The sequence below is a fragment of the Erythrolamprus reginae genome, chromosome 6, assembly GCF_031021105.1.
Source record: "Erythrolamprus reginae isolate rEryReg1 chromosome 6, rEryReg1.hap1, whole genome shotgun sequence".
NCBI classification, from domain to species: domain Eukaryota; kingdom Metazoa; phylum Chordata; class Lepidosauria; order Squamata; family Dipsadidae; genus Erythrolamprus; species Erythrolamprus reginae.
Window position 1 is genome coordinate 85,264,684 of NC_091955.1, and position 27,560 is coordinate 85,292,243.

Genomic DNA, 27,560 nt, shown 5'->3' on the forward strand with positions numbered 1-27,560 from the left:
AAATTAATTTAATTTAATTTAAATTTAATTTATTTGATTTATATGCTGCCCAATCCCAATGGGACTCAGGGCGCCTTACAATAAATAGTACCTACAATAACCAAGTCAAATAATTAGTAATAAGAACAGTAAAGCCCATAATAAACCCTAATGACTGGGTGTGCAGGGGGGAAAGCATTTTGAAATTCCGTGAAAAAGTAGCCAAAAAAGAAGACAATTGGATAGTAGGACAGGGACGGTAGGCACAAAGGTGCGCTTATGCTCGCCCCTTACAGACCTCTTAGGAATGGGGTGAGGTCAACTATAGACTATCTAAGGTTGAAGATTTTGGGGTTGGGGGAAGAAACCACAGAGCCAGGGAGAGCATCACTCTGTTGCTGAAGTTATTTTCTGCACGTTTTTTTAATTTTTTTAAAATTACATTTGATGTAATAAATAAATTACATTTTTAAAAAAATCTCCCTTCTCCGCTGGGCAGCCCTTTCCACCGCAGCTCCCAAAGCACCCCGAGACCAACTCACGGCACTCGTTGTAGCGGTATCGCAATCGGCGCTTCTCCCGGGCGCGTAAAAACGATAGTAGAAAGAGGTGGAGGTGGAGGCGGCACTTCCCAAGCGCAGTTAAGTTTCGCTTTCGAGTCTGGCTGCTGGCGGGAGCCCGATTGCCCAGGAAAGCAGAACTCAGCGGCGGGGCGGGGACGGCGGCTGGTTGAAAAAGGATGCGGGGAAGACGCTGGGCGGCTGATCGCGGAGGAGAGCCAAGCGACACCATCTGGAGAGCCCATGCCCTCGGTAAGGCTGATGCCCTCCCCTCAATCTCGCCTCTGTCCCCCCCCCTTTTCCCCCCAAGCGGGTCATCCTGACTTAAGGAATTAAAAACCCCGGGTTTTCTTAGGGGTTTTTTTTTTTGCAAACTTTTTCCTAAAGGTTTTGCAAGTGGAGAGAAAGTGGGGGCCGGGGTGTGTGTGTCGATGCACGACGCTTGGTTGAACGCCGACGTGGCTTCCTTACTCGTGGGTTAAGCCTCCGTCCGAACCAACTTAAGTGGACTCAGCCTGCAATTGTAACTATATGATGGGCCTCGAATTATTGGGATGTAAATGAGGAAGGAAAACGAGGAAGCTTGTTAAACCACAGGTTGCAAAAGAATAGAGTAGAGTAGAGAAGAATAAAATTAGAATGGAGTGGAGTGGTGTAGAATCTTAGATATATTTTACTATGAGTTTCTCCTCTATAACCTTCATCATGTATTTTACTATGTGTATAAAGATATACGTATACCCACTAAAACCCTTGTTGTGTATTGGACAAAATAAATAAATAAATAAATAGAGTAGAGAAGAATAAAATAAGAATGGAGTGGAGTGGTGTAGAATAGAGTAGAGAAGAATAAAATTGGATTGGATTGGAATGGAATGGAATTTTTTAATGAGCCAAGTGTGATCAGACGCACAAGGAATTTGTCACTGGTGCATATGCTTAGTACATAAAAGAAAAGATACATTCGTCAAGAATCATGAGGTACAACACTTAACGATTGTGGTAGGGCAAAAATAAGCAATCAGAAAGCAATATTAATATAAATCGTAAGGATACTCAAGTTACAGTCTTACAGTCATAAGTGGGAGCAGATGGATGGTAGGAACGAAGAGAAGGCTAATAGGAATAGTAATGCAGCCTTGGCAAATAGTTTGACAGTGATGAGTGAACCTAAAATTCAGTAAAGTAAATAGTGGAATAGCAAGAGGAATTACTGATTGTAAGATAATCGTAAAATGAAGTAATAAAAAGAATATTCAAAGGTATAAAAGGGAATAATGTCATAGCGAAGAGTTGAGAATTTAAGTTCCCCCCCCTTAAAGCTACAGTTTAAAATTTATTTTAATTTTTTTAAGTTTGAAGTGACAGCAGAAGCAAAGTAGCTGCATAATTGCTAATAGCTGGAGACACATCTGCAAGAAGGGCATTCGATGGGGTCTGAGTTCTTGAATTCACCTCTTGTGAATACATGGGGTTTAATCTCATGGATTGTGGAAAAGATAATGAATAAATGTCCTGCTTGATGGGAAGAGAACAAGGACCTTGTTGGGCAGGGAGCTTAAGATTGAGATAAATTGAGGGCATGATCTCTAAGCAAAGGATATACAGTGATCCCCCGGTTATTGCGTCCCCGACCATTGCGAATGGGCTACATCGCGATTTTTCAACCCGGAAGTAAAAACACCATCTGCGCATGTGCGCCCTTTTTTCCTATGGCCACACATGCGTAGATGGTGTTCCCCGCCGGGCAGATCAGCTGCTGGGCGGCTTCCCTGGGTCTTTCCCCTCTTGCTGGCGGGAGGGCGAGAAGCCCCCCCAGCACCCGCTCGCCCTCCGTTCGCCCGCCCTTCGCCCGGCCACCCGCCATTTGCTCGCTGCTCGCCCGGCCACCCGGGTTCGTTTGGCTTCGGGACTCAGTTGGGAAGCGGCACGGGTGTTTTAAAAGGTCTCCGCCGGCATGGGGGGCTTCTTAGCACCCCCCCAAACCCGGGTTGGGGGTCCGGGGGGGGTAGGAAGCCCCCCATGCCGGCGGAGACCTTTTAAAACACCCGTGCCGCTTCCCAGCTGAGTCCTCAAGCCAAGCGCAGAAGTTAGCCTTGAATCCCTTTGAATCCCGCCGCTTCTGCTGGATACGGGCGATGGGGGGGGCGAGCTGCCACACCCCTGGCTTCCGCACCGCTCGTCCCACCCACCGCCCGTATCCAGCAGAAGCTGCTGGATTCAAAGTGCTGGGGTGGGGGGCTGTCGGGACACCCCCCCCCCACCCCAGCACTTTGAATCCCGCCGCTTCTGTTGGATACGGGCGATGGGGGGGCGAGCTGCCACAGCCCCTGGCTTCCTCACCGCTCGTCCCACCCACCGCCCGTATCCAGCAGAAGCTGCTGGATTCAAAGTGATTCAGGGAACAGAATGGAGCGTTCCGCGGCGGGGCTGCTATGGGGGGGGGAGACGAGCCCAGCCCCGTGACATTCGTTTTCCTGCCGCCGGCAGCCGAGTGATCGTGGGCTCCTTCGCAACCTCAGAGAGCTTCCTGGTTTTCGTGAGCTTTCATGCCCAGGAAGCTCTCCGAGGTTGCGAAGGAGCCCACGATCACTCGGCTGCCGGCGGCAGGAAAACGAATGTCACGGGGCTGGGCTCGTCTCCCCCCCCATAGCAGCCCCGCCGCGGAAGGCTCCATTCTGTTCCCTGCCGGCCCGATTGAGCGGCCGGCGGTCTCCATTCAGGGAACAGAATGGAGCCTTCCGCGGCGGGGCTGGTAGGAGGGGAGCCGGGGGGATAACCGAGCCCAGCCCCGTGGGATTCGCCTTCCTCCCGCTTGCAGCCGAGTGATCGTGGGCTCCTTCGCAATCTCAGAGAGCTTCCTGGTTTTCGTGAGCTTTCATGCCCAGGAAGCTCTCCGAGGTTGCGAAGGAGCCCAGGATCACTCGGCTGCCAGCGGCAGGAAAACGAATGTCACGGGGCTGGGCTCGTCTCCCCCCCCATAGCAGCCCCGCCGCGGAAGGCTCCATTCTGTTCCCTGCCGGCCCGATTGAGCGGCCGGCGGTCTCCATTCAGGGAACAGAATGGAGCCTTCCGCGGCGGGGCTGGTAGGAGGGGAGCCGGGGGGATAACCGAGCCCAGCCCCGTGACATTCGTTTTCCTGCCGCCGGCAGCCGAGTGATCGTGGGCTCCTTCGCAACCTCAGAGAGCTTCCTGGTTTTCGTGAGCTTTCATGCCCAGGAAGCTCTCCGAGGTTGCGAAGGAGCCCAGGATCACTTGGCTGCCGGCGGCAGGAAAGCGAATGTCACGGGGCTGGGCGCTAGCTCTCGCCGCTTTCGAGCTGAGTCCTGAAGCGAATTCGCTTCAGGACTCATCTCGAAAGCCCGCTAGTGAGGAGCCGAAGATTGGGGGTGGCGCGGCTGTTTTAAAACGTCGCCGCCGGCATGGGGGGCTTGCCAGCACCCCCCGGACCCCCAACCCGTGTTTGGGGGGCTGCTAGGAAGCCCCCCATGCCGGCGGCGACGTTTTAAAACAGCCGCGCCGCCCCCAATCTTCGGCTCCTCGCTAGCGCTGCGGAAGTTAAAAACACCATCTGCACATGCGCAGATGGTGTTTTTACTTCCGCAGCGCTACTTCGCGAAAACCCGCTCGTTGCGGGGGGTCCTGGAACGGAACCCTCGCAACGAGCGGGGGATCACTGTACAGTGATCTCTCGTTTTTTCGTGGGGGATGCGTTCCAAGATCACCCTTGAAAAATGAATTTTCATGACATAGAGGAAAGATTTTTTAAATGTATTTAATGAGTATTTGGACTTTTAAAACCCACCCTTTGCATTAAACAGTCATTCTATAATGTTTCTCAGATGAAACTAGATGTGATGTCCTACCAGTTTCTTTAATAGAATATCATAGTACTGTAGAAGAATTTTATGAATTTTTAATGGATTTAAAAATTTTAATGGATTTAAGCCCCCTTTGAAAACCCATGAAGTAGTGAATCCGCAAAAGATGAACCGGGAAGTAGCGAGAGATTACTGTAAAAGTCTTTTTGTAAGTAATTAATAATATTAATCAGGTCCTGGCAGAGTAGCTCATGTTTTTGTAGTGATGGTACCAAGGTGACCACACGAAAATGGTGGAAGGTCTTAAGCATAAAACGTATCAGGAAAGACTTTATGAACTCAATCTGTATAGTCTGGAGCAGTGATTTTCAACCTTTTTTGAGCCGCGGCACATTTTTTACATTTACGAAACCCTGGGGCACATTGAGCGGGGTGGGGTGGGGCTAAAAAAAGTTTGGACAAAAAAAATTCTCTTCCTCCCTTTTACTCTATTTCTCTCTTTCTCTCCCTTCCTTCCTCTTTCTTTTTCTCTCCCCCATCCCTCTTTCTTTCTCTTCCTTCCTTCCTCTCTTTTTTGCTCTCTTTCTCTCTCTCCCTACCTTTTTCTATGTCTTTCTCTCTCCTTCCCTTCCTCTCTTTCTCTCTCTCTCTTGCTTTCTTTCTCTTTCTCTCTTTCTTGCTTTTTCTCTTGTTCTCTTTCTCTCACTCTGGCTTTCTCTCTCTCTCTCTTGTTCTCTTTCTCTCTCTTGTTCTCTTTCTCTCTCTCTTGCTTTCTTTCTCTCTCTGAGCTTCGCGGCACATCTGACCATGTCTCACGGCACACTAGTGTGCCTCGGCACACTGGTTGAAAAACACTGGTCTGGAGGAGAGAAGGGAAAGGGGGGGGGGACATTGATCAAAACATTTAAATATGTTAAAGGGTTAAATAAGGTTCAGGAGGGGAAGTGTTTTAATAGGAAAGTGAACACAAAAACAAGGGGGCACCATCTGAGGTTAGTTGGGGGAAAGATTAGAAGTAATGTGAGAAAATATTTTCCTGAAAGAGTAGTAGATCCTTGGAACAAATTTCCAGCAGACGTGGTTGGTAAATCCACAGTAACTGAATTTAAACATGCCTGGGATAAACATATATCTCTCCTAAGATAAAATACAGGAAATATTATAAGGGCAAAGTAGATGGACCATGAGGTCTTTTTCTGCCGTCAATCTTCTATGTTACTATGAACCAAAAAAGGTTTGGCATCACCGCCTTATACCATTATGGTTGTCCAATCTCTTCTTATATAACTCCTGTGTTGCAGCACCCAGAAGATTGTAGAATTGGCAATGTTCACTTAATAATTGCCTTGCTTACCGAATGAAACATAGAAACATAGAACACTGAAAGACCTCGTGGTCCATCTAGTCTGCCCTTATACTATTTCTTGTATTTTATCTTAGGATGGATATATGTTTATTCCAGGCATGTTTAAATTCAGTTACTGTGGACCACATCTGCTGCCTACTACTCTTTCAGTAAAATAATATTTTTTCACCTTACTTCTAATCTTTCCCCCAACTAACCTCAGATTGTGCCCCCTTGTTTTTATGTTCACTTTCCTATTGAAAACACTTCTCCCCTGAACCTTATTTAACCCTTTAACATATTTAAATGTTTCGATCATGTCCCCCCTTCTCCCCCCTTAAATTCATTTAGAATTTAAATGAAATTCTAATCCCAATTGTGTCTGTAAATTGAGGTTGGTAGTCAGTCAATCCGTCTATCTGTCTATCGATTGATAATTGTGGACAGTTTGAATCATCCTAATGTACCCAGTGGTGAAGATTTTAATAAATATTGCTTGCAAAGTAGGCTAGGTCTCTATTCCTGTTTTATCCAGAACCATCAGCCTCCATGTTTGTTTATTCTCAACTTAAATCAGGGAAAAGGTTATGTAAGGGGCGTGCATAACTGCACTTATGTGCCTAATGTCCCTGTCCTACTGTCTTATTATCCTTTCTATTACTACATTCTACTTATGTTAATATGTACTATAATACTATACTTGTTTGACAAATAAAGAAAATAAAGAAAAGGGATTCCACCTCCCCGTCCTGCCCCTTATCTTGGGAGCAAGATCTTCCTGTGTCTTTGTTTTGTGGAATTGAAAAAAAAACCCCAGTTTGCTTAGTTGACGTAATCCAATTTTTGCATCAGTGGTGGGTTGCTACCGGTTCTCTGGTTCAGCAAAACTGGCATCGGCAGCAGCCTCCGCTGCCGATGCCAAAAAACACTCTGTGCATGCACAGAAGCAATGCGCAGCCATGCGCTCCCCGTTCCCAAACTCATAAGAGAGGTAAGTGGAACCCACTACTGGGTTGCATGTTACAATTCAAGATCAAGTTGGGAAGCCAGGAGAATAATTGGTACAGAAAGAACTTGGAGCAGAGTGTAGTTTAGAGAAGACCACTGAACCAGATATCATCCCAATGATCATGAGTTGCTGTCCACTACAGATTTTACACATTCTGAAGCTCGGGAGTGCAAAGGTCAGTTAAAAGGGAGAAAGGATAGCTTTAAAATGAATAACTGATTATTTCACTCTTAGACTGAGATAGAAAAGAAGGTTGGCATTGCCAGAGCATGATGGCATTATGGTGACATACAAGTCAAGATGGGGCGTTGGGTATAGTTGCATATTATGATCTTCAGAAAATGAAGTCAGGTGAAGTATAAATAGTAAAATACAATAAAAGAGCCAGTTTGGTCTAGTGATTAAGGCAACCGAGCTAGAAACTAGGAGACTCTTGAGTTGTAGCTCCTCCTTCATGCATGAAAGCTGGTTGACTAACTTTGGCACCAGTCATTCTGCGTCAACCCAACCTACAGGGGGTGGACAGAAAAATGGAAACACTTGACTTTTGGGCATCATAATGTTTGAACATGTTCAAATCAATCAAAACTTTTAATGTTTTTTTAAAAAATCTGTTATTTGATATGTTTTTTAAAACAGAAATTTAAGGAAATTGGTTATAACCTTTTAGAAATGGCAGACCTCTCAGACTTTCAAAGAGGCCAAATTGTTGGTGCTCGCATGGCAGGTGCTAGTGTAACAGAAAATGCCCGGATGTTTGGCGTTTCAAGAGGTCATGTCTCAAAAGTAATGACTGCTTTGAAAGAGAAGGGAAAACGTCCTCAGCCAAGCACAGGTTTGGTCGAAGTTGTCTGAGAGAGACCGTCGGACTCTAAAGTGAATTGTTAGGGTGGATCGCAAGACCGCAGCTCCTAAATCACTGCAGAGCTCAATAGACACGTACAGAACCCAGTTTCCACAAAAACTGTTCGAAGGGAGCTTCACAAATCTGGATTCCATGGAAGAGCTGCAAGGTGTTTCCATTTCTTTGTCCACCCCCTGAACCCCACAGGATTGTTGTGGTGTGGAAGGTAGAAGGAAGAAGAAGGAATATTAGGTTTGTTTGTCGCCTTAATAACAAAATAATAAAGGTGGAATATAAATAAATAAAAATAAATAAAACGAATAGGCATTTTTAAAAGCAACAGTACAGTGGAACCCCGACATAAGAGCTGCTCTACTTAAGAGCAACTCGAGATAAGAGCTGGGAGGGGAGAGATATTTTTGTTCTACTTACAAGCCCAAATTCGAGATACAAGCGCCAAGGAGCTGTCTCCTGAAGCCAAACGCTAACTTCCGCGTTCGGCTTCAGGAGACAGCTGCGAAGCGGCGCGCGTGTTTTAAAAGGTTGCAGCCGGCCCTGGGGGGGCTCGGGGGGGGTGCTTGCAGCTTTCTTTCTTGCTCTTTTTCTTTCTCTCTTTTACCTTCCCTTCCTCTATTTCTTCTTTTCTTTCTCCTTCCCACCTTCTTCACTCCCTCCCTCTCTTCACTCATTCCTCTCTTACTCTCCCCTTTCATAAGTTTCCTTCCTTCCTTCCTCTGTTCCTGTCCCTTCCCTCTTTCCTTCCTTCCTTCCCACCCTCCGTCCATTCATTCACCCATTCCTCTCTTGATCGCTTAAAGCCGGTCCCTGGTGCAAAAAGGGTTGGGGACCTCTGTCCTACAGGATTGGGTGGCAGAGAAGTTGAACATATGTAAATTTAAAAGTTTAAGAAAGTTTACAAGTTAAGTGAAAGAAACTTCATTATTCATTTATATGTACATGTACATTTCTTCATTAAAAACATGTCTTTCTGCATAATTTAGACTAACTTTGTGAGTTTTTTGAGGGCTGGAACCAATTAAAATTATTTACATTAATTCCTATGGGGAAAAGTCGTTCGAGATAAGAGCTGCTCGACTTAAGAGCCCAGGTCCGGAACGAATTAAACTCGTATCTCGAGGTACCACTGTACAGCAGTAGCAGATATTAGCAGATATTGCGTGAAGGATTCCCCTCCAACTGAGCAGTTGGACCAGAACTTGAGTGGCAGCTGCTAGAAAATGCCAAGTGGGCTAGCTGGACTAGGCAGCCCAGAAAGTTATTGGGGAAAAAACTATGGTGAACAGACTGCCTTTTGCTGCAAAGGAAATGACATAAATACAGGTAGTACTTGATGTAGTGCACTAATTGGGGTGGGATTTTTTTTGTTGCTAAGCGATATGGTTGGGAAATGTGACGATGCTGTCGTTAAGCAACCACCTGATGGCCTTCAAAGAGATATTATATGACATAGATAGATATTATATTATGTTACATTACATTACATTACATTATTATATTTAATTATATTATCAATATATTATATTATATCACATTACTATACATATAACATAATATAATATAAAAGGTTATGTTATTGTTATTATTATTCATTCATTCATTCATTCATATTATGAATGAATTGGGGTCAGGCTTTGCTGCTAAGCCCTCATTTGCTTTATTGAAGAAGTCAAGAGTTGCAGGTCTACGCCCCGAGTCTACAGAGAGGGGCGGCATACAAATTTAATAAATAAACTAGTTTCTGTGTTTTATAAACAGCAAACCTTCATTGGGTCAGAAATCTGGGCATCCTAAGGAAAAAAAGATTTCCCAAGCTGCGTGGTTATCAGATCTTAGCACCAGAAGAACAAGAAGAAAGCAACGAGAAAGAAAAATTAGAAAAAATTAGCAGGCAGTTCGATGAAATCCTTGGAATGGCGGATTCAAGAAACGGTACTTTTGGATTTGTGCTGTATTTATTTATTTATCTGACTTTTATTTGTGGGTGCGGCTACTGTCCAAAAGAACCCTTGGCATCAGTGTTCCCTCTAATTTTTTTTTGGGGGGGGGGGCGGAAAAGTATAGTGGTCTGAGCTGCAGTCCCTTTGGGACTGGGCGGCACAGAAATATTAAATAAACAAACAAACAAACAAACCACCCTGTTTTGCCTCAGAGAATTTCAAAATAAAATACTGTACTGTGTGTCTGTAACGGTGGAGCTCATAATAGGGCAACTCTATCAATATCAAAATGCCACTTAAATAGTTGAGCTAGTTTCAAACTAGATTTTGATTTTCTTTCTCTCTTCCTTACTCCCATTCTTTTTCTTTCTCTTTTCCTTCCTCTCTTTTTCTATCTGTTTCTCTCTCTTCCTCTCTCTCTCCTTCCCTCTCACTCTTTCCCTCTCGGCTTCTGGGCAGGTTTGGAAAGCTCTGAGTTGATGATGATTTTTAAGTGAGCGACTTGCTCACTGCTCAGCTTAGAGGGAACTATGCTTGGCATAGCAAAATGCAAACAATAAAACAAGCTCAATTAGAAAAAGAAATATGACCACGCTACTAGAAAAAGGAGAGAGTAAATGATGGCAAGGAGATTTAAATCAGGGAAAGACTTTGGAAAAACCCGCTCTATCAGGAGCTTCTAAAAAAGCAGTGAAGGGGACTTCCAGCTTGATAAGCCTCCCTACTAGGTCCAATTGGGTTGGGGTGCAACAGGTTGCAAACGCCAATCCAAAATGGATCTGGATGCAACAGTTTTAACAGGATTTGGAATCCAACCGGCAAGCAGTTCAGGGCCACACAAAGTTGCTGTAACCCTCTTCCCGTGTCAGAGCCCGGCCCTTGTCTTATTACATGCTGTGTATATTCCAGCAAAATTTCTGATTTTATAAATCACCTTTTAAAGTTTCACATACGTTTTTAACATCTCAAATATTTCCTAATACATCCAAATCGCCATATTGCCAATTTAACAGAATCTTTTTATATTGTATCCCATTTAAATCCATATATTTTCAACTTCTTATATATCCAATTCAGGTAATAATCCAAACCAAGCCAATTCCAGAATTTATTGTCTTCCACAGCCATAGAAAAACAAAGCTAAGCAATTTAGGCAAAACAGACACTCTTTTAAGAGTTCTCAGAGTTTCAAATTTATCTTCTTACAGTCAAGGTGAGGTTATGCAGCTGGACTTTCTCTAAGTGTTGCAATATTTCCCCTCTCCAGCAGATGGCGCCCTCCAATCCACAATGCACTCAAATCAGCTGATTATCAAATCTGTCAAAAAGCTTTAAATCCACCAAAAAGAAAAGAGGGTTTCTCCCAGATGTTTTCCTTCCGTTATTTTATTTTTCTCTCTGTTACAGTCATAATCAAAACAATCTTCTTGGGCTTTAGTAATGGTCATCTGTGACACCTCTCCTTCACCATCCTTTCAGGACAATTCCAGTCGGAAGACACCCCCCCCCCCCGACAGATTTTTGCAAAGCTTGTCGGGGCTCGTTATTTACACTCTGTCTTGCCACGACACTTCCGGTTTCCCATTCAGCATTATAATTTTGTAAGCTGCAACTCCTACTCCGTGGAACAGAGAACCTTGATTTCATATTTCTCTGTCTGGCACTTGGAGAAAGTTGCATCCCCCGGATTGAAAGTCCAGTGGCATAAGACTTGAAAATAATATGGGTTGTGGAAGGATTTGTTTGTTTGTTTGTTTGTTTGTTTATATAGTTTATTTATTTTTATTTATTTATATATTTATTTATATTTTTATTTATTTATTTATATTTATATTTATTTATATTCATTCATTTATTTATATTTATATGTATATTTATTTATTTTTATTTATTTTTATTTTATTTATTTATTTATATTTATATTTATATATTTTATTTATTTATTTATTTATTTTATTATTTTTTAAATTTATATCTATCTATCTATCTATCTATCTATCTATCTATCTATCTATCTATCTATCTATCGGATTTGCATGCCGCCCCCTCTCCGTAGACTCGGGGGCGGCTAACAACAGTGATAAAAACAGCATATAAAAATCCAATATTAAAACAGTTAAAACCCTTATTATAAAAACCAAACATACATACCGACATACCATGCATAAAATTGTAAAGGCCTAGGGGGAAAGAGTATCTCAGTTCCCCCATGCCTGGTGGCAGAGGTGGGTTTTAAGAAGCTTACGAAAGGCAAGGAGGGTGGGGGCAATTCTAATCTCTGGGGGGGAGTTGGTTCCAGCAGGCCGGGGCCGCCACAGAGAAGGCTCTTCCCCTGGGTCCCGCCAAGCGTAAAATTACCATAAAACTAATGGAAATAATTTGGAATTCAGTACTTACTTTTTCCAAATGGGGAAAACCCTGCATACCCCCCCCCCCCCCCCCGTTTCCAGTATAAGTTTTGTATTGCTATAGATACCAAATTTGGAGCTCTCTGAAAAATCAGGTAGGATTAGATCTCTGCAATATCTTTCTCTATCCTTTTTGTCAAAGCCACATTTTAGTTCTGAGTCTTACTTTCAGGTGCTGTTGGCTTATACAATATTGGATTGAGCTGCTGCGTCAACTCATTGCTTCAAAGCTTCCTAATGAACAGATACTTCACTACGATACTCCGGAGGTGAGTCAGGCTCAGAGACTATAGATATGTGCACATATAGTTGAGAATCATAGAATCATAGAGTTGGAAGGGACCTCCAGGGTCATCGTGTCCAACCCCCCCTGCTCATTAAACCATCCCAAGATGACTTTCCAGTCTCTGTTTGAAGACCTCCAGCGAAGGCGAGCCCACCACCTCCTGTGGCAAACTGTTCCACTGGTTTATCACCCTTACTGTTAGAAAGGCTTTTCTGATATCTAATCTAAATCTACTCCCTTGCAGTTTCATTCCATTGTTTCTAGTCCTTCCATGTGCTAATGAGAACAATGCTGACCCCTCTGCTCCGTGACAGCCCTTCAGATATTTGTAGACAGCTATCAAGTCTCTTCTCAGTCTTCTCCTTTGCAGACTAAACATCCCTAGATCCTTTAACCGTTCCTCATAGGACATGGTTTCCTATTGTTCTGTCAGGCTCTCTGGTAGAATCCTCCCGAAAATTCAAGGTTACAAATTTCAGACAAACACACGTTTGAAAATTCAAAACAATGTTCTTTATAAGGAAAATTCAAATAAACTAAGCCCTCTTTTGGTATAGCAAAGAGCACTCGTCTCCAAACAACCTGGTAATTTGTACAAGTCCCTTATCAGTTCTTAGAGACTTAGCTTGCAGCTGTGAGGCAATTCACAGTCCTTCTTCTTTCACAAAGTGAAACACACTTTGCTCTGCTTTAGTTTCAAAGCGGGGGAAAATCAACACACAAAGGTCGAAGTCAACAAGACAGGCACGAAACACAAGGATCAGATAATCCTCCACAATGGCCAAACCCACACGCTGCTATTTATAGCAGCCTCACTAATTACAACAGCCCCACCCAACCACAGGTGGCCTCATTTTCTTTGATAATAATCTCTCCTGTCTATGCATCGCTCTCCGCATGCGTGGCTGTATCATTAACTCTTGTTCCGAATCCAAAGAGGAGATAGATAATTGATCTCCTTCTGAGCTGTCTGCCAAATCCTCCTCCTCCCTGTCACTCATGTCTTCTTGGTCAGAGGAGCCTTCATCAGCAGATTCCAGCAGGAGCAAAACAGGCCTGCGGCATGTGGATATCTCCCCCACATCCACATTCCTTGGGGCAGGAGCTGGGCCAGAGCTAACCACAACACCTATGAATTGGAAATACCTATTCTTTCTTATCTCTTTTGTAAAACACCCCCCCCCCACCCCCCCGGGTAAACCTCTAGACAAGCCACCTCTTTCAAGCCAGCTTCCCCATTTGCAGAATGGAAAAATGAACATTCCTTTCCAGGATTGTTGCAAAACCATAGAATAATTTGAACATTTCCTATTTCCTGTTATGATAACTTGAAACTCTTAAGGGGCTGTGGCTCCTTCAATTCAGGCGTGCAACTGCAACACATTATTTAATAAAATACATACTATGTGCACAAAAAGTTTATATTTATTAAAAAAATTAAATTTCGATATTTAAGTTTTAAAGCCACGTTTACACCCTTGGCTTTCTCCCTTCCTTCTTTATGGTATTGGCAAAGCTGCAATATCGGTGTAGGGAATGTGTTAACTTTTTATTCTTTTTCAAGTACGAGCTCGGTTTTCCTTGACTGTGAGGGACCAATCATAGCTTGATTCTTTTCACTGCAGGATCAATGTGCCATTTGAAGCAGCAGAACGGAAGGCCAGCGTCCCTTATCAAATGCTTCTGCTGTTGGAAAGTATGCAGCGGGCCAAGGGGAGGACTGTGCACCCTTGCGATCTTATGTACTGCCTTTCTCGTCATGGCGTGAGACGTAAGGAAAGATCTGGAGCTTCTAGAGCAGTGTTTCCCAACCTTGGCAACTTGAAGATATTTGGACTTCAACTCCCAGAATTCCCCAGCCAGCAAATGCTGGCTGGGGAATTCTCGGAGTTGAAGTCCAAATATCTTCAAGTTGCCAAGGTTGGGAAACACCGCTCTAGATAACCTTTTTTATTTATTTATTTATTTATTTATTAGATTTGTATGCCGCCTCTCTCCGTAGACTCGGGGCGGCTCACAACACAATAAAACAGTTCATGACAAATCTAATAATTTACAATTTAAAATATTGAAAAAACCCATTATTAAGCAAACATACATACAAGCATACCATACATAAATTGAATAGGCCCGGGGGAGATATCTCAGTTCCCCCATGCCTGACGACAAAGGTGGGTTTTAAGGAGCTTACAAAAGCCAAGGATGGTAGGGGCAGTTCTAATCTCCGGGGGGGAGCTGGTTCCAGAGAGTCGGGGCCGCCACAGAGAAGGCTCTTCCCCTGGGGCCTGCCAACCGACATTGTTTAGTTGACGGGACCCGGAGAAGGCCCACTCTGTGGGACCTAATCGGTCGCTGGGATTCGTGCGGCAGAAGGCGGTCTCGGAGATATTCTGGTCCGATGTCATGAAGGGCTTTAAAGGTCATAACCAACACTTTGAATTGTGACCGGAAATTGATCGGCAACCAGTGCAGACTGCGGAGTGTTGGTGTAACATGGGCAATCCTGGGGAAGCCCATGACTGCTCTTGCAGCTGCATTCTGCACGATCTGAAGTTTCCGAACACTTTTCAAAGGTAGCCCCATGGCATAACCTTTAAGGATTGGAAAGCAAATAGTGTTAGTGAGGAAGGCAAAGTTTTGTAAATGGGTTTATTGGGATTAGGAATCCAGCACGGGTTAAAAATACAGTGGTACCTCTACTTAAGAACTTAATTCGTTCCGTGACCAGGTTCTTAAGTAGAAAAGTGTTGTAAGTAGAAGCAATTTTTCCCATAGGAATCAATGTAAAAGCAAAAGGTGTGTGCAAACCCATTAGGAAGGAAATAAAAGCTCAGAATTTGGGTGGGAGGAGGAGGAGGAGGACAGTCGCTGCCCAGAGCGAAGGGAGTGTTTCTTTTCTCTGGCTGCTGGCAGAGGTTTATTCCCTCTCCAAGCGCCCAGAGAAAGGAAAATGCTTCGTTCGCTCTGGACTGCCAAAACCTCCTTAAATGCCACCGAAAGGCTCCTCTGCCAGCCCAGAAAAGCCCAAGATGGCCGGGATTAAAGGGGGAATGGCAGGAAACTGGACGTGCCTTTGTGCCGCTCTCAAATTTAATGGGAATTTTTTCTGAGCTCGGGTTCTTAAGTAGAAAATGGTTCTTAAGAAGAGGCAAAAAAATCTTGGACACCCAGTTCTTATCTAGAAAAGTTCTTAAGTAGAGGCATTCTTATGTAGAGGTACCACTGTATCTAGGGATTTGGAAGAATATAGACGTGGAAGTAGGCGAGACTTAGAATTTGGAAAAATTATGCAGAATCTCCTATCCTAAATTGTGGTTTATTCTCTCTTTTCTTCTAGTGTTTGTTCTCCATGATGCTTCAGAGGTCTATTACAAAATCTGGAACCTACTTAAAAGCCAAATCACAAACACAGAACTGGTAAAATCCTACTTTTATAAAGCAGGAAAAAAATTACTTTATCACAGCCTTTTTATATACAGTGGTACCTCATCTTACGAACGCCTCTTCTAACGAACTTTTCAACATACGAACCCGGTGTTTAAGATTTTTTTGCCTCTTCTTCCGAACTATTTTCACCTTACGAACCCAAGCAGCTGCTGCTGGGATGAAGGGGTTTCTTTCCCCCCCCTTTTTTGAAGAAAGAAAAGGGAGGGGCAGCTTGGAGGAGTAAAGATTTTGCATGCTTGCAAAGGCACTGAAACGGTGTCTTTTTAAGAAAGAAAAGGGAGGGGCAGCTTGGAGGAGTAAAGATTTTGTATGCTTGCAAAGGCACTGAAATGGTGTCTTTTAAAGAAAGAAAAGGGAGAGGCAGCTTGGAGGAGTAAAGATTTTGCATGCTTGCAAAAGCACTGAAACTGTCTGTTGAAGAAAGAAAAGGGAGGGGCGCCCCCCTTGCCTTTCTTCCTTCCCACTCACCCTTTAACCGAGCCTTGCTTCTTCCACCCGCCCCCTTTAGCTGCTCCTCCCTGCCCTCTGTTCGCCTCCCTTCTAATGTTTGGGATTTTCCTGAAGGATTTGCACGCATTATTTGCTTTTACATTGATTGGGAAACATTGTTTCATCTTACAAACTTTTCACCTTACGAACCTCCTCCTGGAACCAATTAAGTTCGTATGAAGAGGTACCACTGTATAGGCATCATGAATTAACTGATTGTAATCCCCTTTAAATAAAGCTCAGTTGTTTAGAATTCACACATTGACTTTCGTCAACCTGATGCCAATAAAACTGTATTTCCCTTTAAAAGCCTACTGAAATACACTATTCTCTGCATAGTGTATGTAGATGGCACTATGGAAAGCAACAGGCAGAGGTTGTCGCTCCCAGTGTACTTGGCACACAGCTTCGCATGTAACTCCGTTTCTCTGGCACATGTCCGAGCAAGACTTTGCTTCTGTGCATGTGCAGGAAGCAAAACCTTGCGAGGGGATGCGCAAGTGCAATTTTGGCAAAAACCCATGCATGCGTGCATCCTCAAAAAGTTTGCTGCATGCACATGCGCAGAAGCAAAATCTCGCTTGGACATGCGCATGTGTGCGTCATAGACTGCCAGTGTGATGGCGTCAACTGTACTGGTAGGAACCCGCTATCGGAAAGCAATCATTGTTAGAGGAAGGTAGCTCCAAACTTCCTTGATACCTCTCAAGTATTGCACAGATAATATCTGAATAAAGCCTCAGTGGATACTACAGTCGAGTCTTGATTATCTGACAAAAAAAGGGGGGGCTGATAGTCGGATAGCTGAAAATGTTGGATAATCCAGACTCTGTTGTATATGGTCTTGACATGACTCAAAATCAAGGCTGGAGAACAATAAATAGGTCTCCAGAGGTCCTGGATAAAGCAATTCAGGAGATACGTCCCTCTCTAAACTTGTTTGCTCTTTCCTTCCCTCCTCCACTTGCCCCAAGCCGCCGGCATGAACATTTCCTGCCTGCGGGGGCCCCGTTGCCCTCCGCTTCGCTCCTCTCAGCTCACTCGCCCATCCGTCTACTTCATTCCTCTCAGCTCGCTTGCCCACCCGTCTACTTCATTCCTCTCAGCTAACTCGCCCATCCGTCTACTTCATTCCTCTCAGCTAACTCGCCCACCCGTCTACTTCATTCCTCTCAGCTAACTCGCCCACCCGTCTACTTCATTCCTCTCAGTTCGCTCGCCCACCCGTCTACTTCATTCCTCTCAGCACGCTCGCCCACCCGTCTACTTCATTCCTCTCAGCTCGCTCGCCCACCAGTCTACTTCATTCTTCTCAGCTCCCTCGCCCACCCATCTACTTCATTCCTCTCAGCTCCCTCGCCCACCCGTCTACTTCATTCCTCTCAGCTAACTCGCCCATCCGTCTACTTCATTCATCTCAGCTCGCTCGCCCACCCGTCTACTTCATTCCTCTCAGCTAACTCACCCACCCGTCTACTTCATTCCTCTCAGCTCACTCGCTCGCCCACCCGTCTACTTCATTCCTCTCAGCTCGCTCGCCTACCCGTCTACTTCATTCCTCTCAGCTCGCTCGCCCACCCGTCTACTTCATTCCTCTCAGCTCGCTCGCCCACCCGTCTACTTCATTCCTCTCAGCTCGCTCGCCCACCCGTCTACTTCATTCCTCTCAGCTAACTCACCCACCCGTCTACTTCATTCCTCTCAGCTCGCTCACCCACCCGTCTACTTCATTCCTCTCAGCTCGCTCGCCCACCCGTCTACTTCATTCCTCTCAGCTCGCTTGCTCGCTCACGTGTCTACCGTCTACTTCATTCCTCTCAGCTCGCTCGCACAGCCAAGCCGCCAAGCAATTTTTCCCATAGGAATCAATGAAAAATCAAATAATGTGTGCGATTGGGAAAACCAAGGGAGTGTGGAGACCCTGTTTCCTCCCAGGAGATTCCTAGAGAGGCCCCACGGAGGCTTCTCCCCGCCTTTTCCGGCCCTGTTTCCTCCCAGGACATTCCTAGAGAGGCCCCATGGAGGCTTCTCCCTGCCTTTTCAGGTTACAGTTTCAGAGGCTTGGGTATGTAAGTGGAAAATGCTTTTTGAGAAGAGGCAAAAAAATCTTGAACACCTGGTTCTTATCTAGAAAGGTTTGTAAGTAGAGGCATTCTTAGATAGAGGTACCACCGTATTACAGTCCTTGATTTACAAACTATCATTTGTCTGAAGGCCACATGTTTTAATATTAGATAGAGAAAAGCTATATTTTAAGAGGTTTTTGAATATATGAGATGATATATGTTTTTACAGTTACTTTGTGAAAAAAAGAGATATAAGAGCCTCCATAGAATTGATGAGAAGGTAAAAAGAAAAAACATTGTATATGTTTGACAATAAGCTGGATTTTGGTTGGAAATTATGTTTTTAACTTTGTGTTGGATGAAAAAAAAAAAGATCCAACAACAATAATAATAAATATTGTTTCCTTTTTGGTTCTTTCCATTGTTGAAGGTTGAAAGGTTGACTGATCTGTATACCATCCGTTTGCAAGAGGTCCTGACGTGCCAGCAATGTTCCCATGAAATAACGATAGGCAGTAACCAGCTAATGCTTCATCTTCCAATGTTTGATTTTGATTCTCGTCTGATTGTTAACTTGGTAAGTTCCCTTGGGCATTTTTGAAGGACAGGAAAGTGCAACCAGGACAGGGCAGCATTCATGTCAATTCCAGAAAATGAGCATCTTGTGAATATTCATTTGGCTTCTTAATCTTACAGGCTATGATTTTAATTACCGACAGTCACTTTTCAGAGTGAGATAGGTGGCATATAGATGTAATAAGCAGAATTACTAAACATGAAATGGAAAGATGGTAGTTATTTATTTATTAAATTTATATGCCATCCATCTCCACCGTTCAAAGTGACTGGGCAGATTACAGAAGAGCCGGGGTGGCGCAGTGGTTAGAGTGCAGCACTGCAGGCTACTTCAGGTAACTGCTAGCTGTAGTTCAGCAGTTCAAATCTCACCACCGTATCAAGGTTGACTCAGCCTTCCATCCTTCCGTGGTGGGTAAAATGAGGATCCGAATTGTTGATTCTGTAAACCGCTTAGAGAGAGCTGTTAAAGCACTATGAAGCGGTATACAGTGATCCCTCGATTTTCGCGATCTCGTTCTTCGCGAAACGCTATATCGCGATTTTTCCCACCCGATGACGTCACTCTCTTCCTTCCTTTCTCATCTTTCTTTCTCTCTTTATCTTGCTTCTTCCTCTCTCACACTCTCTTCCTCCCTCTCTTATCTATTTCTTTCCTTCTCTCTCTTTCTCTATCTCTCCCCCTCTTGCTGGCGGGCGGTGGGCGGGCGAGCGGGGGCATCAGCGAGGAAGACCCAGGGAAGGTTCCTTCGGCCGCCCAGCAGCTGATCTGCTGGGCGGCCGCAGCAGCAGTGAGCAGACGAAGATCGGGGTTTCCCCGCCGCCCACGCAAAGGGGAAACTCCGATCTTCGTCTGCTCGCTGCTGCTGTGCTGCCGAGCAGATCAGCTGCTGGGTGGCCGAAGGAACCTTCCCTGGGTCTTCCCCGCCGCCCACGCAAACTCCACCATCTGCGCATGCGCTGCCATGAAAAAAAGTGCGCGCATGCGCAGATGGTGTTTTTACTTCCGCAACCCTACATCGCGAAAAATCGATTATCGCGAGGGGTCTTGGAACGGAACCCTCGCGATAATCAAGGGATCACTGTACAAGTCTGAATGCTATTGCTATTGCTATTACAATACAATAAAAAGCATAAAAGCAAAAACATTAAAATGAACAGAACTTAGATAAAGCTAAGAACCAGGTGCACAATTGGTACGGAGGTGGAATCTTTTTCTATAATTCCACCAACTACCTCCAGTGTCAAGCAGTGTTTGAGGCCTTTCCAGAAGATGGAGGTGGAACTCACCTGTAACAGCAAGATATTCCAATAGGCAGGGGCCGCAGCAGAAAAGGCCCTTCTCTTAGGCCAGGGATCTCCAAACTTGGCAACTTTAAGACTTGTGGACTTCAATTCCCAGAGTTCCTCAGCCAGCAAAGCAAAGCTGGCTGAGGAATTCTGGAAATTGAAGTCCACAAGTCTTAAAGTTGCCAAGGTTGGAGACTGTACATTAGACCACATCTGCCAAAATTCCTTGACTGATGAGGTCTGCAGCCTGCTCCTTGAATACTTTAAGAAGCTGGTAAAAGTGCATTTCCAGAGATACTAAACCCTTACAATTGCCACTGGTAGTTGGAATGATGCAACCTAGAGCCCAACACATTTGGAAAATTGCAGTTTAGGAAAAAGGAGCTTGGTGCCCTCAATTTAAGTGGAAAGAATTAAATAAGGAATGCATCGAGGGAACTGACCTCTGTTCTTGCATTCTACAATCTCTTACTTCTCTTTTCGTAGGAACATTCACTCCGTTGCTTTTTCAAACCAGAACATTTAACTAAAGAAAATATGTGTCACTGTGAGAAATGTAACAAGAAAACATCGTGTCTTAAGGTAATGCTCTTTTTGGGTGGCGCGATGGGAGAGATGATTGTTTTTGAAATTTCGTGGTCTTTAGATTATTTGTTTGCCTAAGATAATAATTAATAATAATAATTTATTAGATTTGTATGCCGCCCTTCTCCGGAGACTCGGAGCGGCTCACAACAAAAACAACAATGTGACAAATCCAATATATTAAAAGACATCTAAAAACCCATTATTAAAACCATGCAACACAATTATACCATACATAAACAATATAAGACCAGGGGTCAATTTTCCTTCTAAGCTGCGCACATGCGCGTGCAGCCATTAAGACCCCCCCGCGCAGAAACTTTTGAAGTGGCACAAAGCCACACAGTCCTGGATCGCTCACTTCTCCGGTCAGCAAAGCCGACTGGCCGGCACAGGAAAGCGTCGCATTTAAAAAGCGTGCCGCTTTCCCGGGCAGCTGGCTTTGCTGGCCGGAGAAGCGAGTGATCCAGGACTGCGGCACCGTGGCGGCCTTCAAGTGCGGCCCTTTGCAGCGCCCCACCACCCATTCCTGCAGGTAGAGGTCAGGCCCATTTACAAACCAGAGCCTCCGAAACAGTAAACGGGAAAAGGCAGGGAGAAGCCTCCATGGGGCCTCTCTAGGAATTTCCTGGAAGGAAACAGGGCCGGAAAAGGTGGGGAGAAGCCTCTGTGGGGCCTCTCTAGGAATCTCCTGTAAGGAAATAGGGCCGGAAAAGGCGGGGAGAACCCTCCATGGGGGCTCTAGGAATCTCCCCGGAGGAAATAGGGCCAGAAAAGGTGGGGAAAAGCCTCTGTGGGGCCTTTAGGAATCTCCTGGAAGGAAACAGGGCTGAAAAAGGCAGGGAGAAGCCTTAATGGGGCGTCTCTAGGAATCTCCTGGGAGGAAACAGGGCCTCCACCCTCCCTTGGTTTCCCCAATTGCACGCATTCTTTGCTTTTACATTGATTCCTACGGGAAAAATTGCTTCTTCTTACAAACTTTTCTCCTTAAGAACCTGGTCACAGAACGAAGGAAGTTCGTAAGTAGAGGTACCACTGTATCATAATTACGTACAATTAAATTGTATTTAATTTGTTGAGAAGTCCCAACTTGGTACAGCAGTTTCTTTATCTTGGCTGTAGTTTACGTTTTTTGATGGTCCTTGAACCCCAGTTATGGTCTTTAAAGTCCTCTTCAAATAGTTGGCCCCAATTTGTACGTTTCCAATCGGGAAGAAGACCCAGCCTTTTCCCTTGTCTCAAGGCAGTCACTTCAGACAGAATATGCTTTGTTGATTTTTGCAGAGGACGAAAATAATGTATTTGCCACGCATGTTGACGCTGCATCTCGTTCGCTTCCGTTCCAAAGATGGCAACAGAACTAGGAAAGTCACCCATAGCTTGGCTTTCCCACCCGAGCTTGATTTCAGGCAGATCTTGAAACTTGAACAGTATCAACCAGATGCTAAAAAGAAGGTAGGATATCTGCATGCATTCCCTCTGGCATTAAGGCTAGTAGTACTGAAGGCCACTTCTGCTGACTGCTGGCGGGCTGCAGTTTGGCAGTTCAAATCTCACCAGGCTCAAGGTGGACTCAGCCTTCCATCCTTCTGAGGTGGTAAAATGGGGACCCAGGTTAGTTAGTTAGTTATTCATTCATTCACTCACTCACTCACTCACTCACTCACTCACTCACTCACTCACTCACTCACTCACTTATTTACTTATTTATATTTATTTATTTATTAGATTTGTATGCCGCCCCTCTCCAAAGACTCGGAGCGGCTCACAACAGGAACACAAAATACAAATCCAATGATTTAAAAAAACCAGAACAGTTTAAAAAGCCCTTGATTAAAAACATTCATGCAACCCAAACAAACCATACATAAAAAGAAATGGCCAAGGGGAATCAATTTCCCCATGCCTGGCGGCAAAGGTGGGTTTTTAGGAGTTTGCTAAAGGCAAGGTGGGTGGGGGCGGTCCTAATCTCCGGGGGGAGTTGATTCCAGGGGGCCGCCAAAGAGAAGGCTCTTCCTCTGGGTCCCGCCAGACATTGTTTTGTCGACAAGACCCGGAGAAGGCCACTGGGATTCCACATACCACATGGTTGAGAGCTGTAAAGCGGTATATAAGTGCTATTGCTATTGCCCTTTTGTGGACTGTTTTCCTTTGATAGTAGGAGATGCAAGAGTAATGTGACAATAATAGTCATCCCCTGTTAAAACAAGGAAGTGTTGCAGGTGCGTTGTTCTTCAAAATATTGCTTTGTACTTCTTTCCAGACCGATGGATTGTATGATCTCTTTGCGGTGATTGCCCACTCGGGACTAGCTGACTTTGGTCATTATTGTGCCTATATCTGGAGTGTCATCGAATGCAAGTGGTATTGCTTCAACGATTCCAGTGTTTGTGAGGTGAGGAAGCCGGACAGTACTGGAGATGGTTTTACACAACTATGATCACTTCCAATGTTGCTAGAAGCATTTTGACTTGAATCTGAGGTTTCTGCAAAGGTGAGGGGAGGAGGAGGAGATTAAAAATATATTAAATAGGTTAGGACCATGGTTATAACCTTTTGTTCACCAGGAACCCTCTTTAAATACCTTTTGTGGCCATGGACCACCAAGACATAACTCAAGATTTAAAGCACCAGATCAGTGATGGTGAACTTATGTCATGCATGCCACAAGTGGCACATGGAGCCATATCAGTGGGCATGTGAGCTAAGGTCTGATTTTCAGGCCTTCTGGGCCCACTGGGAGCCGGGGGGGAAAGCTCTGAAGGGATTGGAGAAGGCCCGTTTTTTTGCTCTTACCAAGCTTCAGAGCCTTTCTAGGAGCCTGGAGAGGGCGAAAACGGCCTTCCCCACCCCCTGGAGACTCTTAGGAGGCCAGAAATGGCCCATTTCAAGTTGGGGAATGTGCCGTTTTTGTCCTGGAGGACTTTCCGGGGGGAGGAAACTCTTTTCACCATCCTCAGGCTCCTGGAAAGGCTCTGGAGCTTGGGGAGAGCAAAAAAACGGGCCTTCTGGTCTAACCGGAAGTTGGCAAATGGACCATTTTCAGCCTCCAGGGGGCCTTCAGGAGGATGGGGAAGGCTATTTTTTGCCCTTCCCAGGTTCCTAGAAAGGCTCTGAAGCCTAGGGAGAGCAAAAAAGTGTGCCATCATGTGCCAGGAGCAGGGGTGGTGGTCATGTACGCGGGCACATCCCCCACATGGAATTATGTGACCCCTTTGCACTCCTCCCCCCCCTTTTGGCACATGAGCCAAAAAAGTCTCGCCATCACTGCATTAGATTGTACCAAATATTTGCGGACTCCCTATGAAAACATCTCTCTCTCTCACACACACACCAGGGGTCTGTGGATCACAGGTTGAGAATCATTGGGCTAAGAAGTTCAGAATCAAATTCAGTGGCAGTGGGAGGAAACACAATTGTTAAAATGGTGCTGGAATCTTTTAACTCCCAGTAACGACGTCCGGTACCCAAGAGGTGATGGGAATGATAGTCCAGTATTGTGTGATTCTCCATTTCTGAAACAGATTATGGTTTAAATGGCACAGGACTTAAGCATAAAACTTATCAGGAAAGACTTAATGAACTCAATCTGTATAGTCTGGAGGACAGAAGGGAAAGGGACATGATCGAAACATTTAAATATGTTAAAGGGTTAAATAAGGTTCAGGAGGGAAGTATTTTTAATGGGAAAGTGAACACAAAAAAAAAGGGGCACAATCTGAGGTTAGTTGGGGGAAAGATTAGAAGTAACGTGAGAAAATATTTTACTGAAAGAGTAGTAGATGCTTGGAACAAGCTTCCAACAGACGTGGTTGGTAAATCCACAGTAACTGAATTTAAACATGCCTGGGATAAACATATATCCATCCTAAAATAAAATACAGGAAATAGTATAAGGGCAGACTAGATGGACCATGAGGTCTGTGAAATCAAACTGTCCACTTAGGAAGCAACACTGATTGACAATCAATTTCATTTTGTTGACAGCACATTCAACTTTGCACAGAACAAAGTATTCAATGAGAATATTTCATCCATTCAGATCTAAGATGTGTTCTTTGAGTGTTCCCTTTTTTTTTTTGAGCAGTGTACATAACCCTAATCCCAACCCTAATTTACTTCTATGTTGTTTGACAAGCAATAATTAAAATAAACTGACTTTACACTCAATAGCTGAGACATATTTTGAAAAAAACATCCTTGAATGTGGACGCTTGGCTTTATATTCTGCAGGTATCCTGGGATGATATCAAATCTACTTATGGAAGGCAGCACCTCTGTTGGTAAGGAAGAATGCCAGATTTTATTTTGATCCATCTGGAACAGTAGCTCAGAGGGAGGAGAAGGAGGGAACCACAGAATACCCTAGCTGTGCAGAGAACAAAGTTAGATCAGAGCAGTATACAGTGATCCCTCGATTTTTGCGGGTTCAAACTTCGCGAAATGGCTATAGCACAGTTTTTTAAAAAATATTAATTAAAAAATACTCCGCGGTTTTTTTCCTATACCATGGTTTTTCCCACCCCATGACGTCATACGTCATCACCAAGAGTCACTTCTCTCTCTCTTTCTCTCTCTTTCCTGTCATTCTCTGCTTCAATCATTTTCTCATTTCTCTTTTTTTCTCCCCTTTTTTCTATCATTTCTCTCTCTCTACCTTCCACTCTCCCCCCCTCTTGCTCTCTCTCTCTTTCTCACTCTCTTTCCCTCACTCCTTTCTATCTCGCTCTGTCTGTTGCTCTCTCTCTGTGAGAACGCCTGCCCCGCCTCTCCTGCAGCCCCCTTGCTGACAGCTGGGACGAAAGCGCTCTCAGCTAAGGGACTGCGAGAGGGGCGGAGCGGGCATGCCCCCAAGATGGTTCTCTCGGCACCATAGGCGCCGCCATCTTGTTTTTCGCTTCTGCACATGTGCAGAAATTTTTTTAAATACTGTGCATGCGCGCTCGCACGTCACGTCCCTGAGTGAACCAGCAGTCACACAATCCAGAACCCGCCGCTGATGTACTTCCCTGGAAGATGTTTGGAACAGTAATTGCTACCTGATTCTTGTATTATCGCTTGATTTGATTTCCATCATTCTTTTTTTTCCCTTCCATTATTTTGCAGGGGTGAAACTGCCTACCTTCTGGTTTACATGAGAAGAAATAGCACATCGCTCTGAATGGAAATGAAGACTTAATGGTAACTGGGAAATATCCCACTCACACTTCCCAAATGAACAGAATCCAGCAAGTTGAACCCATGTCCATCAGCATCGGTGAATGAGATGCACATGAGAAAATGTACATTTGAAAAGGAGAATTAGGAATGTAGTTAGCACTTTGAGCCCTCCATAAGCAGAAAAATGAATTTATTTCCAAATAGTTCTTGGGAACTTCCCATAACTCCTCCTGGGTGGGAGGGGGTTGTCTTCTTTTTAGAGTGGCCACAATTTATTAATTAGCATAGGAATAAGTTAGTATTTTTGCACAAAAGTAATAATTCAGCAGGAATCGGGTGGCCTATAAATCCAATAAGTAAGTAAGTAAACAAATAAATATTAGTGTGTATGTTTTCAATGAAATTATATACTTGGAATTGCATTCTGAGTGACCTGAGTAGTTTACTTTCTCTTTAAGGGGATATAATTTTATATGACGATTAATTACCAGCACTCCTCTTTCCTACAGTCATAAGAATGGTAAGATGCTGCAATTGAAAAAAAGATTCTTATATGTATTTAAATTCTGGCAATTATAAAATAGAAGAACTTTTGAAGCATATATTTATTAGATCCAACAGCTTGCAATTTGCTATATATTTCAACATCGGTCAGAAGTCTTCTCTGCTCATAGGATTAGTGTGTCAATTTGATGTATTTTATGATTTATTTTAGTTATAGCCACTCAGGCAAGAAATTCATTGGAATGGGGAAGTGAATGAAATGACACTTTTAAAAAAAAAAAGAATGGTTATCTGACCTACCTCAGGTTTTCTTGGACCTGTTCATAAGACTGACAAATTAGTAACGTGGTATAAAAGATAACCAACTGGCTAGAAAGTTGGTACTTGGTTTGGTGATGGAATAATAGTTGCTCTGGGTAGCAAGCATATAAATATAATAAATAAAAATAAAATAAATTATGAAATTCTGGCTAAGATGACAAAGGATTTCTGTCTACAACACATGTATTTTGCTTTATTATGGTTTTTATGAAAAATATAGGAATGCTTTATGCCAATTGTTTATAAATAATCGGTATCATCAACTTGTCATTGCTGTATTTATGAATAATATTACATTTAATTTTTGTTTTCTTGCCTGGAATATAAAATAATATATATGTCATGAAGCAGTTAAGTAATTGTTGGATTACTGTTTTCTTCATTTTCATCTCAGTTCTTATGCTACAATGGGTGAGACTTTTAATGACACCATTCTGATTGAATGGTGTCATTACATTCCGCGCAGTCATTCTCTACCATTCAATCAGAACTAAAGGAGCTTCTTGGATGAGAAGTGAAATGTCTTCAGGGAAAAACAAAGAAAGTGCAATTCCCTCTATGCATACTATTACATTGATGAGAAATCACTGATGGGGCAGATCTAATATAATGGAATTAAGGATTGTGGCTTGCATTGGCTGCCGATAAGTTTCCGGTCACAATTCAAAGTGTTGTGGCATTGGACCAGATTACCTCCGGAACCGCCTGCTACCGCACGAATCCCAGCGACCAATAAGGTCCCACAGAGTTGGCCTTCTCCGGGTCCCGTCGACTAAACAATGTCGTTTGGCGGGCTCCAGGGGAAGAGCCTTCTCTGTGGCGGCCCCGGCCCTCTGGAACCAACTCCCCCCGGAGATTAGAACTGCCCCCACCCTCCCTGTCTTTCGTAAACTACTCAAGACTCATTTATAC

At 44.1% G+C, this 27,560-nt stretch overlaps 1 protein-coding gene across 1 annotated transcript; it reads left to right on the top strand.

The window, feature by feature from the left end:
• The first annotated feature begins 596 nt into the window (after nucleotides 1-596).
• USP18 (ubiquitin specific peptidase 18) lies at nucleotides 597-27,004 on the top strand. Its single transcript, XM_070756503.1, has 11 exons — nucleotides 597-791; nucleotides 9,335-9,508; nucleotides 12,097-12,193; nucleotides 13,836-13,981; nucleotides 15,548-15,627; nucleotides 18,643-18,789; nucleotides 20,565-20,660; nucleotides 21,948-22,118; nucleotides 22,927-23,058; nucleotides 24,897-24,946; nucleotides 25,770-27,004. The coding sequence occupies exons 1-11, from the start codon at nucleotides 719-721 to the stop codon at nucleotides 25,822-25,824; spliced, it is 1,221 nt and encodes a 406-aa protein (XP_070612604.1). The 5' UTR covers nucleotides 597-718; the 3' UTR covers nucleotides 25,825-27,004.
• The last annotated feature ends 556 nt before the right edge of the window (nucleotides 27,005-27,560 follow it).